This window comes from Folsomia candida, unplaced genomic scaffold (genome assembly GCF_002217175.1).
Source record: "Folsomia candida strain VU population unplaced genomic scaffold, ASM221717v1 Fcan01_Sc004, whole genome shotgun sequence".
NCBI classification, from domain to species: Eukaryota; Metazoa; Arthropoda; class Collembola; order Entomobryomorpha; family Isotomidae; genus Folsomia; species Folsomia candida.
In genome coordinates, this window is record NW_019091196.1 from 795486 (window position 1) to 808479 (window position 12994).

At 36.1% G+C, this 12994-nt stretch overlaps 3 protein-coding genes and 1 long non-coding RNA gene across 4 annotated transcripts; 2 read left to right on the forward strand and 2 right to left on the reverse strand.

Moving 5' to 3' along the window:
- Positions 1 to 1007: 1007 nt before the first annotated feature.
- Positions 1008 to 3996, forward strand: LOC110848468 (atlastin). The gene is made up of 4 exons (XM_022095693.2): positions 1008 to 1169; positions 1296 to 1571; positions 1970 to 2469; positions 2654 to 3996. Exons 2-4 carry the CDS (start codon positions 1304 to 1306, stop codon positions 3647 to 3649), a joined length of 1764 nt encoding a protein of 587 aa, XP_021951385.1. The 5' UTR covers positions 1008 to 1169; positions 1296 to 1303; the 3' UTR covers positions 3650 to 3996.
- LOC118435364 lies at positions 3972 to 6629 on the reverse strand. Its single transcript, XM_035851348.1, has 3 exons — positions 4974 to 6629; positions 4819 to 4908; positions 3972 to 4482 (listed from the first exon to the last, which is right to left on the reverse strand). Exons 1-3 carry the CDS (start codon positions 6069 to 6071, stop codon positions 4405 to 4407), a joined length of 1266 nt encoding a protein of 421 aa, XP_035707241.1. The 5' UTR covers positions 6072 to 6629; the 3' UTR covers positions 3972 to 4404.
- A 167-nt stretch (positions 6630 to 6796) lies between these two features.
- On the forward strand, positions 6797 to 7535 carry LOC118435302. The gene is made up of 2 exons (XR_004834671.1): positions 6797 to 7224; positions 7322 to 7535. It is a non-coding gene; the product is annotated as an uncharacterized LOC118435302 (long non-coding RNA).
- Positions 7536 to 7609: 74 nt separating this feature from the next.
- Positions 7610 to 12994, reverse strand: LOC110848469 (protein RCC2 homolog). The gene is made up of 16 exons (XM_035851149.1): positions 12656 to 12994; positions 12131 to 12432; positions 11324 to 11395; positions 9606 to 9735; positions 9476 to 9546; positions 9300 to 9412; positions 9058 to 9225; positions 8874 to 8976; positions 8755 to 8794; positions 8609 to 8634; positions 8506 to 8557; positions 8280 to 8352; positions 8177 to 8201; positions 7995 to 8040; positions 7868 to 7921; positions 7610 to 7783 (listed from the first exon to the last, which is right to left on the reverse strand). Exons 1-16 carry the CDS (start codon positions 12873 to 12875, stop codon positions 7674 to 7676), a joined length of 1605 nt encoding a protein of 534 aa, XP_035707042.1. The 5' UTR covers positions 12876 to 12994; the 3' UTR covers positions 7610 to 7673.

A 12994-nucleotide genomic window follows, 5' to 3' on the forward strand; every position in this document is an offset into this window, starting at 1 on the left:
CATTGGTTTAGCAAGTTAATTTAAGTGAATAATTTATATCGCTCAGTTGTCAGTTGTATACATATATCTAGTCACATATGTACATATATATGTGACTAGATATGTGAATAATGGAAGTGATGCAACTTCCATTATGCAGGAAATGCTGCATCAATAAATAATTTTAATTGTTCATTTCATAATTTGTATCGTTTCTTGTGCTCTTAAAACATATTTGAAATTGAGGAATTTTTATGCTTTGTAGAAGGTATTCTCGATAAATTCTCCGCATATTAAATATGTGCTCATTCTGAGTATCTGTATTTTCATAGTACACATATGTATGTCGAATAATAATTGGTGGATATCAGATGATTTACTCTGATTTCTGAAGAACAGATTTTTATGTAGGTCTCGTTTCTTCATTAGTTTCATATTTCGGCTAGTGATGAAATTTAAGAAATCGGTGCATATGAGTTATTTTAAAAAGAGACCATTTGCTACTAAATGCATTTTAACATTACTTCAAATATGGCAAGTTCTTTGTTTACATCTTTGTTTATATATTGCATGTGTATTACATATGTACTTCTTTAATCATACAGAATTTCCAAATATTTATTACGGCATTTAACCCATTTTTAAACTCTGTAATAACCTGAGGATTCATAGAAAGTATGATTTTATGGTAAAATTTTCAAACTGTGAAAATCAAAACTGAACTGTTCAAAATTACTATTGTCAAAATCTGATATGATCATTTAGTATTTTAGGTGGGGTATGTTATCAGTTGCAGTCCAGTGAATTGAACAGATTGATACGGATGGATGGAGAGTGGAAATTGATCAGAGTTATCGGCAATATGCGTCAATTTCATTTCGCAAGTTACCGATAACGAACGACGTACATATCTACATACATATTTATGTATAACGAGAGGAACGAGTGACTGATCACACTACACAAGTAAAAGATAACACATTTTACTGAACATATTCGTATATTTTACACATTGACTGATCAACTATTGTTTTGATCCATCAATTCCATACCTGAATTAGTTTTGCACACAGAGTTTGCAGTTATATTAATATTTCATTTGCTTAAACAGTAATATTAAATTTAAAATTATATTTAAACTTCTACTCTCAAGTCAAATTTACGGAATTTCTTCGTAATTTGAAACTTCGGTAAAACAACTATATATTTTCACATACCTAAATTTTGCAAAAAATAAAGACCGATCTATAAAATACTTCTTTTGTTCCTTCCTGCGATTTTAATAATTTTACTGTATTTTAACATTTTTATTCCAGTTTATGAAATGTCTCTTTCAACGTTGAAAGGAAAGCCGATCTCTATCTTGAAGATTACCAAGGAGAAAGTTACCATTGACACGCAGGCTATAAAATCCATCCTTGAAAAGATTGGGAACCACCATTTCGTAATCTACTCGATCAATGGGCCCAAACGGACTGGAAAGAGTTTCATGCTTTCGAATTTTATTCGACATCTGAATCAGCAAAGTACTGGGAACCAGGGGAACGACTGGGTTTTGAATTCTGGAGATATGAACAATTTTACTTGGAGGGGTAAGTCAGTTCATTTTGCTTATATGTATTACGTTTTATGGGACCATACACAGAGCATGTGACAGTAGAATTTGCGAGTAGTTGGGACAAGGCATCTTGTGCTAATTTTGTACAGCATTTAGCACATTTACATGCCTACATACATAAATATATATGTATCTCAATATTGTGTACAAAATGTTGCAAAAATATAGCATACGCATTTTGTACGGTTTCTAATTTATAAATGAATGCATATGTACATATTGTGTATGTATGCATATATGTATGTATTTATATACCTGCATAATATGCAGGTATGAAATTTACAAAGTACATATGTAAATACGAAAAATTCGAGCGAATTGTGCGCACATATTTTTCATAGCGTTTAATGTAATTGTACACTAATCTTTCAGGCGGATCTGAACGTCAAACGACAGGAATTGATGTGTGGTCAGAGCCCTTTTGGACCACAAACAAGGGGCGTCGAATCGCAGTCCTTCTAATGGACACGCAGGGGTCATTCGACGACCAAACGACTATGCAGCAGAACGCGATCATTTTTGCCATCTCGACCCTCCTCTCGTCCGTCCTCATCTTCAATATCAAGAACGACGTGGGGGAAGATGTGCTCCAGTTTTTCCAATTCTTCTCCAGCTTTGCCACCCTGACTATCCCACAAGTCGAAGGGGACTCAGCGAGTTTGGGGCATGGGTCCGGTGCCTTCCAAAAACTGGTCTTCCTCATCAGAGATTTTCAGTTTGTGCAAGACTACGAGTTTGGATTCTACGACGATAGTAATGTTCCTCAAAGGCAGGATCGGAGAAAGAATTATAAAAAGGATAAGTTGGACTCGAACCCTGACCAACCGACGGAAGTGCGATTCACCCATGATCAAGTTGTCCAAAGCTATCGGGTATTATTTTCAAAAATGAAAATACGATGTTCATTTTTCTTGTTTAATTACAAATTTGAGTAGGCTCTGTAAAATATGTACCCAACATTATTTATAAATTTATTATACTTCAAATGTGTGCCTATTATTTGTCTCTTTTCATTACGATACTTGCAACTAAACAAAATATTAAATTTCCTTCCAGGATGTCGGCGTCTATCTCATGCCCGAACCTGACAAGGGTTTAAAACAACGCGACACACTGGACAACCTCGACCCGGAATTTGCCACCCATGTCGCCGATTTCATCACCCTCATGCTATCTCCAGCTCATTTAGTCACAAAGCAAATGGGTGGCGTTGAGGTCACAGGGTTCGAAATGATTAAATACATCAAATCCTGGGCCACTCTGTTTGATGGCAACGAGCTCCCAGAAATCAAAAGCGTCTACCACTCCGCAGCAGAGAGCCAATTCATCATCGCCAAACGTTTGTCGCTAACGTTCTATGCGACCGAAATGGAGAAATTTATTCAACACAATTCCTTCGGCGTGGGTGAGCCTGCATTAGTGAAGAAACACTCTGAGCTGGTCAAGGAATGCTTCGCCATTTATAAGAGCAAATCCAAACTGGGTGGTGCAAACATGGATGCCAAATTTAGCGAAGAATTTGCCGCGGAGTCAGATCCTCTTTTTGCCACATATAAGTCCGTTAACGACAATAAGTTGCAGGCACAAGAGAGGGAGCGGAAACTACAGCGCGAAATTGAAGCTGAGAGGAAGGCGAATCATGATTTGAAGGCTGCCGTAGAGGCACAAAATAAGCAACAAGAACGTGCACAGAAGGAGGCGAAAGAAAGAGACCTGGAATTTCAAAGGCAGTTGAACCGTCAAAAAATGTTACAACTTTTCCAAGACCTACTAGTACCAGTAGTGGCTGGAACTGTGGCAACTGCTTATGTTGCAAAGAGTGGATCCCCAAATATGTTGGGGGCAGCAATGGGGGGTGGGTTACTTCCTGGGCTGCGAATGGAGGACAGTTTTGCATCTGGGAGGAACACGAGCAATAATCCGAGGTGGCAGGATTCAAGAGGAAGAGAGATGGCGTTTCAAAGGACGCTGGATCGTGCGAATAGGCCGGGGTTTCCCGGCCCTCAAATGGGTGCCAGCAGCAGTAGCGAGTTCTTGTCCTGCACCAGTTAACATTGGTAGAATCGAAGTTAAGGGTTTTCAAAATTTGTCCAGTCAACTGAAGCCAATTTAATGATTTTCACAATATCAATCATTATTCCAACTTCAAATCGTCGTTTTACGTAGATTAAATTTAGTTTAGCCTCGTGTAATTTTTATAATTATGTATAATGTTTTAAATAAAAGGTTGACATTTCCTAAAATAAATTTGTATGTATGTGCGTAAATCATGGACAAATGTATCTGTTTGAGTTTACAATTTCTTGGTTCAAATACGTGTTACATAATTTAAAGCATTAGCATAACTCATAAATTATTATAATAATTTACTATATATAGTAACCTCACATGAATATATAAATATATTTATTCATGACAACTTTTTATGTACATACATATGTATTCGCATCACAACTATTTAGCCAAGCCAACTCAGTAAAACTTGGGCGTGCATGGATTCGCAAACTATAATTTAACAAATCTAGCAACAACACATTAATTTCAATGGGTTATACATATGTTGTATGTATAAGAAAGAGATAGAGTTTGAGAAATCTTACAAAATAAAAACCTCCATTTTCCAGATATATATTTAAATCTTGAATATTTACCAAAAAATTCTCTACTCACTAAGCACTCATGTTATGTAATTAATTGTTGCAAATTTATATTCACTCCGACTCATTCTTCCGTTTCATAAGAGAATTGAAGGTGACCATTTTATACAATAATTTGATAAATAATTAACAATTACGACTACAAATTACTTAACGTGACCCACTCTTCTCATCCGAGTCTCTGAATTGGGCCAACACAATCAGCAAAGTCATCAAGATGGACAAAACCTAAAAGAAACAACTTCATCAATATTGCGATTTATTCCAATGAAATATGCTTCCGCCGTTGACGGGTGCCAGATGATTCATAGCGCATATAATAAAGTTACAATTCCTAGCGTGCTACAATTCATAGCACGTTTAATTCGTAGTTTTAACGTCTGATAGCTTGATACAATTCATTGCAATATAACTGATAGCATTTTTGTCACCTTCATTAGAATTGCCATTCAAAATTTAAAATCCTTGGACAAAATAGCATGTACGTGCTACGAATTGTATGCTATGAACTGTTAGTCTATGAATCGTTTGCTATGAATTGCCCTTGAATCGCCGTTGACCCACCGAAAGAATGAAGCTTCGATTAAGTGCAAAAAAATTTTCTGGAGTTATCCTCAGCTTGCAAGTGACCACTTTCCTCTGGAAATCTCGAATCTGCAAAACCACAAAATAGAGAACACATAATGTTAAAAACATTTTCTTTTTTTACTAACTGACACCTTATTTGCTGCGCCCATCTCCCAAGGTCCGTCACTTTCCTCCACCTCACACAGCAAATTCACCAATTTCAATCTCGCAACTTCCAAATTTTCACAATCGTTCCCATAAACGTACAACACATGCATCGATAACAGTGCACACGTCGCGTTTGTAATGGCATTACCATATTCACCCATCTTACCGGAAACAATGATGAAATAGGTGCTACCCAAAATAAAAATTAGATTGAATCCCACCTCCAAAAATATTCTTCCCCCCATTTCATCATTAAAGTGGTCTACAAGATTAACTAAAACATTGTACGTTTTCGAAAGTCTTGATATCTGTGCCCCCGTAATTTTACCCCCCTCAAACTCCCCCCGAATTGAAGACACCCCAGCGGAGTACAGTTTAATAAAGAAACTCAACCAAAGTGACAAAAATGCATTTGAAAAATAGGAATATGTCCAAAGTAACCCACCAACTAGGATGGGACCATTCTGACCCAAAACGGAATCCGTGATAACGCTATATTTAGAGATTTGGAAGATATCCACCAAAATAAAATCACTGCAAAACACAGTCATCAAGACGGCACAGAGGAAGAAAACAGTGCGCAAAAATGAAGCACGAATTTCTTTCTGTAAATCTGAAACAGTCTTGAAATCCCATAAATTTGGTTGGATAAGGCGAACCTTATCGACCTGATAAGTCCAAAATGCAAGGTTTTTTTTTACCCTGATCAAACTCCAGATTCTAATTCCCATCGTATAGCTGAAACCGCAGAGACTGTAAGCAGCAAGGATTCCTGCGTCTGATGACAGCTTTTCCATCCGTTTGAATGCGCTGTATCCTGTCTGTCCGAAGCAGATGATAATAACGGAGAATATCGTTAGGAGCAAGGCATGGAATACGAATGGGACACTATAAAAGTGAAATTGCAAAGATTTGCGATATTTCTTTGGTTGGGATTCTACATCGTTGTTTAATTTGCGTGAGATCACGGAGAGGGAGAGATGCCCGTTAAACTGGACACCAAAAATGGGCCACTTTGCCCATTTGATGAGAAGTTCTTCTTCTGGATAAGTTGATTTTTCAGACGAATCAGATAGTTTCATGGGGACAATTTTATTTATGAAATTTGAGTGTGGAAATTATGGGATTTTTGTGCTTTGCGAATACTGTCGAACTGTACATTTGTAAGATATTTGATTCGAAGGTAAATTGTTTGTACATTCCGTGACACGTTGTGAATCAAGTAGTAAAATTAGTGATCAAATTTCTCAATTAATTTTTTTGGGCGTTCGCCGTTTGTTTGCCTAATTTCATTTTTCTTGTTAATGTCATCACATTAACAAGATACCAAATGAATTTGGTATTTGAATTACGAAGCAAATAAATATGTACTTATGTACTAATGAAATTTGGCGTCGATGATGCTAAAGAAATTAGTCCGCAGGAATAATTGTATTGATTTTTATGTCAAGTAAGTGGTATGCATGAAAAATGAAGAAACAATATTTTTTGTCGTTTTTCATTTAATTATTTCACAAATATTGAATCCGGTAACTTATCACTGTATGCCAATGTGTAGTGTGTTAATTATTTGAGGAAGTGCACAAGCCCATGACACACATGTTTATAAATAAGCTCAAAATTACAACTAGACAAAATATTAATGCGAAATTTGTCTCATGGCAATCAGCAAGCTAACGCGACCTACATATATGGAAAAAAATAGCTAATGCAAATTTTACAACAGGAAATGTTGGTGAAAATTATTTCCTGTCAAAAATTAATTTGTGCTTGTTTTTTTTTACTCCTCTTGTAAAAATCACATCTATTTAGTCCATCCATTTTCTTGTCACCGTTCTTGAGAATACAACGAGTCACTGTATTCTTATGGAGGAAAATCTTTATTTTGTTAGTCGTTGACAACGACTAACAAAATAAAGGAAACAGTTTTATTTTGTTAGTAAATAAATAAAGGTAACAGTCAGAAAGGACAACAATTTTAAACAAAAATTGCACCATCATGATCACAGGATTAGTATTACTTCTCAGCCTGATAGCACAGGAGAGACCTCAAATCAACTCTGGAATTGCCTTATCCACCCTCCCCTGGGGCCAAATGTTTCATTATGGTCATTTCAACCACCAAACGACAATGTTTGAATGTTTGAATTATCATACAACCAGATCAAACCACTTCATCTTGCCCTCTTGGAATAATTTGCTGCCGAAATAGTTTGACGTTCAGCAAATAATTTGGTATGCATGCATATTGTAACAGAAATGCTTTCATACACTTAATTGTACACTTAATTGTAAATTTTGCCAACATTAATTAAGAATTTTATTAAAATAGAATCACATCAAGTCTTTACCACCAGTTTTTCCTGTACATGGACACGACACAAATATGTAAAACCGGATAATCTCCGGGAAACAATTATATTTGTTTTCAAAATGTTATTTTAAAACTACACGTAAAAAATTGTACCATCAGAGGCTTTTAATGACTTTGGATTAAGTCGTGAATGAAAACCTCGGCTAAAAAATTGCAACGAATGGTAAAAAAACACAAAAACTCAATTACAAATTAGTATAATACACATTAAAATTATGACCATAAAAATTATGACCATGTTGAGGATTCTTCTAGTGTCAATTCGATAGGTATGACTTTGATTCATACAGTGACACATTGAAGGAGCCAATTACGGCAAACGTGGAAGTTTTGCGATACGCTCACGGTCTTCCGGAGTGAGATCCTTTGCAATCAACAGTGAATGTCCAAACCCACACGCAATGTCCAAGATTTGGATTCCTAAAATAAAATATTACTATGATTGCAATATTATTAGACCGTAATTTACAAATGCTATAAACATGTGAAAACTTATATACTCACCCTCTAAGGGTTTAGCTTCCTTTGGAACTGTTGAGCTCTTATTTTGCCCATCACCTATAAATGCATGACACTAAAATTAGTTTTTCTGCACTATGTAATAATTGTAATAGGGGTTTGTCTTTTTTACCATAACAAAGTTCTCCATATGTTGGGCTTGGTCCCCAAGCTATTACCTGCATTAATTCAACTGTTTAGTTTTTGATAGTAATTAACCTAAATATTAATCTAATAAAATTCAGTTTTCGTTTAATCTGTCAAGTAAAGCACTACTAATTAATTAAATTTACACAATTCTGGATTTTGACTTACTGTATCATCGGCTACAACCATAATACTAAATAATAATAATAAATGAGATTCTATTATAACACATATGCACTTCTAAATAAGTGTAGTTATATATAATTCATACCTTTTGTTCGCACACGCAATGTTATTTATATTCCAGCCTGACAAATCCAGTACGGGTTTAGGGTACATTGTTGCTGGAATAAATTACAATTTACTTCAGTAAATTTGTAGTCACACACAAACTACATGGTCTGTGTATTATAATTAGAGCCAATTATCCATGCATTTCTTAAGAATTGTCTCTAATTATAATACACACACCATAACATGAAACATATAATGCATACCCTCGCCAGAGCTTTTTGTCTGTCCCCAGAAATAGAGGTTTTTAGTTGTTGCCTGCAAGAACAAGTGATATAATTTATTATAAAAAAATTTGGTTTAACATACCGCAGCAAGACAAAACGTCGACCCGGCTTAAATAACAAATAAATAATTAGGTCCTGTATAATTTTATAACCGCAATACCATTGGTACTGCGGTATATATACATATAACTTGGTATTATACCAAGTTATATGTATATATGCGAACACCTGCAATCTTGCTTATGACACAACGGAAATTTTCCAGTTGCTATAAAATAAATCGTAAACAGTAATTAACAAATTATATATGACATGATAATAAGCATTATTATGAAAAATATTCACACCTTTACTTGACGTGGAACCATCTCATCTTTAGTTTCAGCGTGCCCTAAACGACCATAGCCAGCAAAACCGAACGTGAAAACATGCGATTTATCATCCAAAACACTACAAAACAGACATTTGAACAAAATTAATAACCAGAACAAATAGGTTATGTAATGTAATGTAATGTAATGAAACACCTACATAGTATGATTTGTGCCACACTTGACGTCGGCAATGGAAACGTTCGTAATGGGTGTTGCAACTTGTTTGTTTTTCTCCACAAACTTGGTAATTTGTCGTGGGGATTTCTCACACACAAAGCTGATTTTGTTGGCCTTTTCTAGTAATTTGCCATCCGTACCGTGTCCCCTACGGAAAAAAATGTGCGGAAAATGAGAAAATTTAGTGAGTAGTTTATATGGTTGAAACAACAAATTACATACAATTGTCCATATTCAGGAGAACCGAATGACCAAATTCCTCCACCTATATCTACAATCATGGAGAAGTCCGCCCCACACGCCATCCTTACAATAGGCTTGCCAGTATAATCGATCTAAGCACCAAATAAGGTATCAATTACATTACATGATTTATTAATGATTTAAAATTGGCTTACCTTGGATGGAGTAAGTTTATCTTTTCCTTTGGTTCCTTGTCCTAACTGGCCCATTTTGTCGCTACCGCAAGCTAAAAAACAATTAGTTTATTAGTAACACATTGTATCCACTGATTGAAAAAAAGCTTACAGTACACAGCTCCATAATCCGTCAAGAACAACGTATGTCCTCTGCCCATAGCCACATTGACAATAGTATAATCAGAAAGATGTTTTACTAAGGTTGGCTTATGTTTGGTCTTCGTATCACCGTGGCCCAACTACATATGCACATGTATAACATATATAAGTTAAAAATTTTAACTTCAAACTATTTGTCATTGTTGCCCCATGTATCTAATGTACATAAATCCCACTCATCCGCTATCCACCAGACAAAGACATGCAAAAAATAATAAGGACGGTTCGAGTATCGAGTCGAGTACTCGATACCCGGTTACCCGGCATGATTTGACCTGTTTTTCGAGTACTCGTACTCGATCGAGTACGAAATGTGCATTTGTAACGGAAAGTTGCACAAAAAATACTAAAAATTGCGCACTCTACCACCGCTAGATTTGAAAACATTCCGCATGATTGATTACTAAATTTTGGTTTGTTTGCATCCAAAATTAACTGCATTTTTATTTATACGTAAAATGACCACATTGCCATCAGGGGGCTCGACCTCTTGGTTGGTTGGTAGTCATTTATTAACATGTTATTCCTTGATCAGTACAATTAAATGACTGGTTTACATCAAGTAACACGAAAAAAGAGAATGAGTAAAGAATTAATCTAACTTTTTAAAAACAAATAACAAGTCTCGTATTAAACAAACATATTTTTACGCTTATTCATGATCACTTCTGTGATTCGACTTCTTACATTTCCCGATACATGTATATCATCATCTAGTATTTGTTGAATCATCTTCTACATCAGATGAGACGGTCATGTTGACCAATACACTTCTTACTGCTCGACGTAATGCAGCAATTTTACGGGAGGGAAGTAAAGTAAACTCCAACTAGAAATGAACGACATCAACGAAGCACGAGCATTTGTTCAACCGGACGTGATTCAAGGTCAAGAAATAGTTAACCTCTTATCCCAAGCTGCGTCTACCAACCAACTGTCACAGCAAGGACCGTTGAACATCAATGATAATGCTCATGTTAGTTTTTGGTCTTGTTTTGAAGCTCTTTGTGCCCAACAGTCATTCTGTAATAACTTGCCCACCGAGTCTGAAACTCAAAAATTAGCAATTTCAGCCGAGATCAGTTTGTTTTTATCTGTCGAAAAGCTTCCGATGCAGTCTGAACAACAACAACTGATGCAAGAACAATGGGGGAATACAAGGCCGGTTGAACTGAATGATCCACGACTTTGGTGGAAGAATAATAAAGATTCCCAACTCTGCAGAAGCATGTTAAAAAATACTTAACAGCTCCAGCCACCAGTGTTTACAGTGAAAGAATGTTCTCCGAAGCAGGTCAAATTTATGATGACATGCGAAACCGACTTTCACCTGAGCATGCAGAATCACTTTTGTTTCTCTAACATAACTTGCCGATTCTGAATTACAAGTATTAATTTGTTCAACTCTTATGTTCTATAAAGTTAACCGCTTTGTTATTTGATTGTTATTAATATTTTATCGGATGAAATATAAATAAACCAGTGATTTAGCTTGTTGAGCAAGTAATAATAATGCATTTTTTGTTGTTATTTACACGCATAAGTGCATATTAAAAAAATTTAAATACCCGGGTATTGGCCCGGGTACTCGGTCAATATAGGTTCGAGTATCGAGTAGTACTCGACCCGGTTTATATGGTACTCGAACCATCCTTAAAAAATAATAACCTGTCCGCAGTCATTCCTCCCCCAGGTATACAATTTTCCATCCTCCGAGATAATTGCAGAGTCGCAAGCAACCTACAATATTTGAAGTGGTCAATATTTGAAGTCTTTGGTAACGAATGAGTTCCTGCTTCTGAGTTGATCTGAAAAATATATATAGCACACGCAAAACTGTAAATAATATCTGACATAAAATTGTAGATTAATTTTACTTTATTAACGGACGATGTTGGTTTTTGGAGACGTTATAGTCGTCCGTCTGTCTGTATGTCCTTCCAGACGATAACTCTCGTAAATTTCAAAATTTCAAAACAAATTTTGCACATGTTATTCGTACTAGCCTGGGATTGCTCAGAAATAAAAATGAACGATTTAGCGCGCGCCGAGCGCGCGTAGGCTCGAATAAACTATCTAGTGACAACTTTGTACGCAAATCTTATTAACTAGGCTTTAAGGGCCAACTATTGGCCCTAGAAGGTATGTGAGGTCACTTCCACCCCATCGTAACTATTTAAGCCCGTCATTCCACGTACTGAAGAAGAACATTGATTTTGGGGCAAGTGAGACTGTGTGCGGGCAGTTCAACGGCGCACAGACAGACAGATACACAGATACACATACAAACTTGTCGACTCGATTCTTTAATTAGATGATTTAGCAAGCAACACATAACAATTTCTACTATAATGGAGCACCACAAGCGAAAACAAATTGTCACCAAACCTTGAAGAGTCGCATTTTTATCACATTTATACTATAATACAGAAATACATAAATTGGTAAATGACCAATTTTTTTCCCTCACCTCACCAAATAGCCTAAAGAATCCAAAATAAATCGAATCCCGGGAAAGAGGACGATGAAAACGGACCAAAAGGCATTCGTCAATTCAAACATGTTCATCCAAAGATCGAACAAGGTGAGAATGGATTTTGACAACAAATGAGTCCCATCTTGAACGCTACAGTCAATCAACACTGCTCCAACAAAAGGTGCTTCGCACGACATCGTAGCTCCTAATATTGTTAGACAAAGTGGCAAAATTATCGAGCTGTAACATCCCAGCTTCATTACCAGGTCGGCAAGTGTATCCTTGGCGCAAATTGAGGAACCTGATAACAAAATGAACAAATACACAATACATACAATTATCAATTTTTAGAAACTTGGATAGTAATCGTTGAACAATAAATTACGAAATATTAGTGCAAAAATCCAAAAGAAATTGGAAAAGAACATACTTTTGTATCACCAGAGTTCACCATAAGTTATGGCTTGCATTTTAAGGAACAGGGGCTTTACTACGCTAAACTTATTAATACAGATATGTCTCACCTTCATCTTCTCCATAGTCGATAAATAGTTGTAACATGTCCAGGATTTCGACCCTTTTTGTAAAATTATACACATTGAAAAGGTTCAACAAGGCAGCCCCGTTCGCAAAAAAGATGCAGGTTGCGTGTCTCACGGGTGAGACATCCGGCGATAAAATGCACATGTAAAATAACCCGTTCATGAAAACCATTCGCCAAAAACAAATCGTCAAACCAAACATGTACAGGATAATTTTCAGTTTGGAAAATTCTTGCAGTGTCGTAATTTTCTGCTGCTTCCATAGAACCTTGATCTGGTGGGATGACCTTGACAAGCCACCTCCGGTTGATGAATTGGATG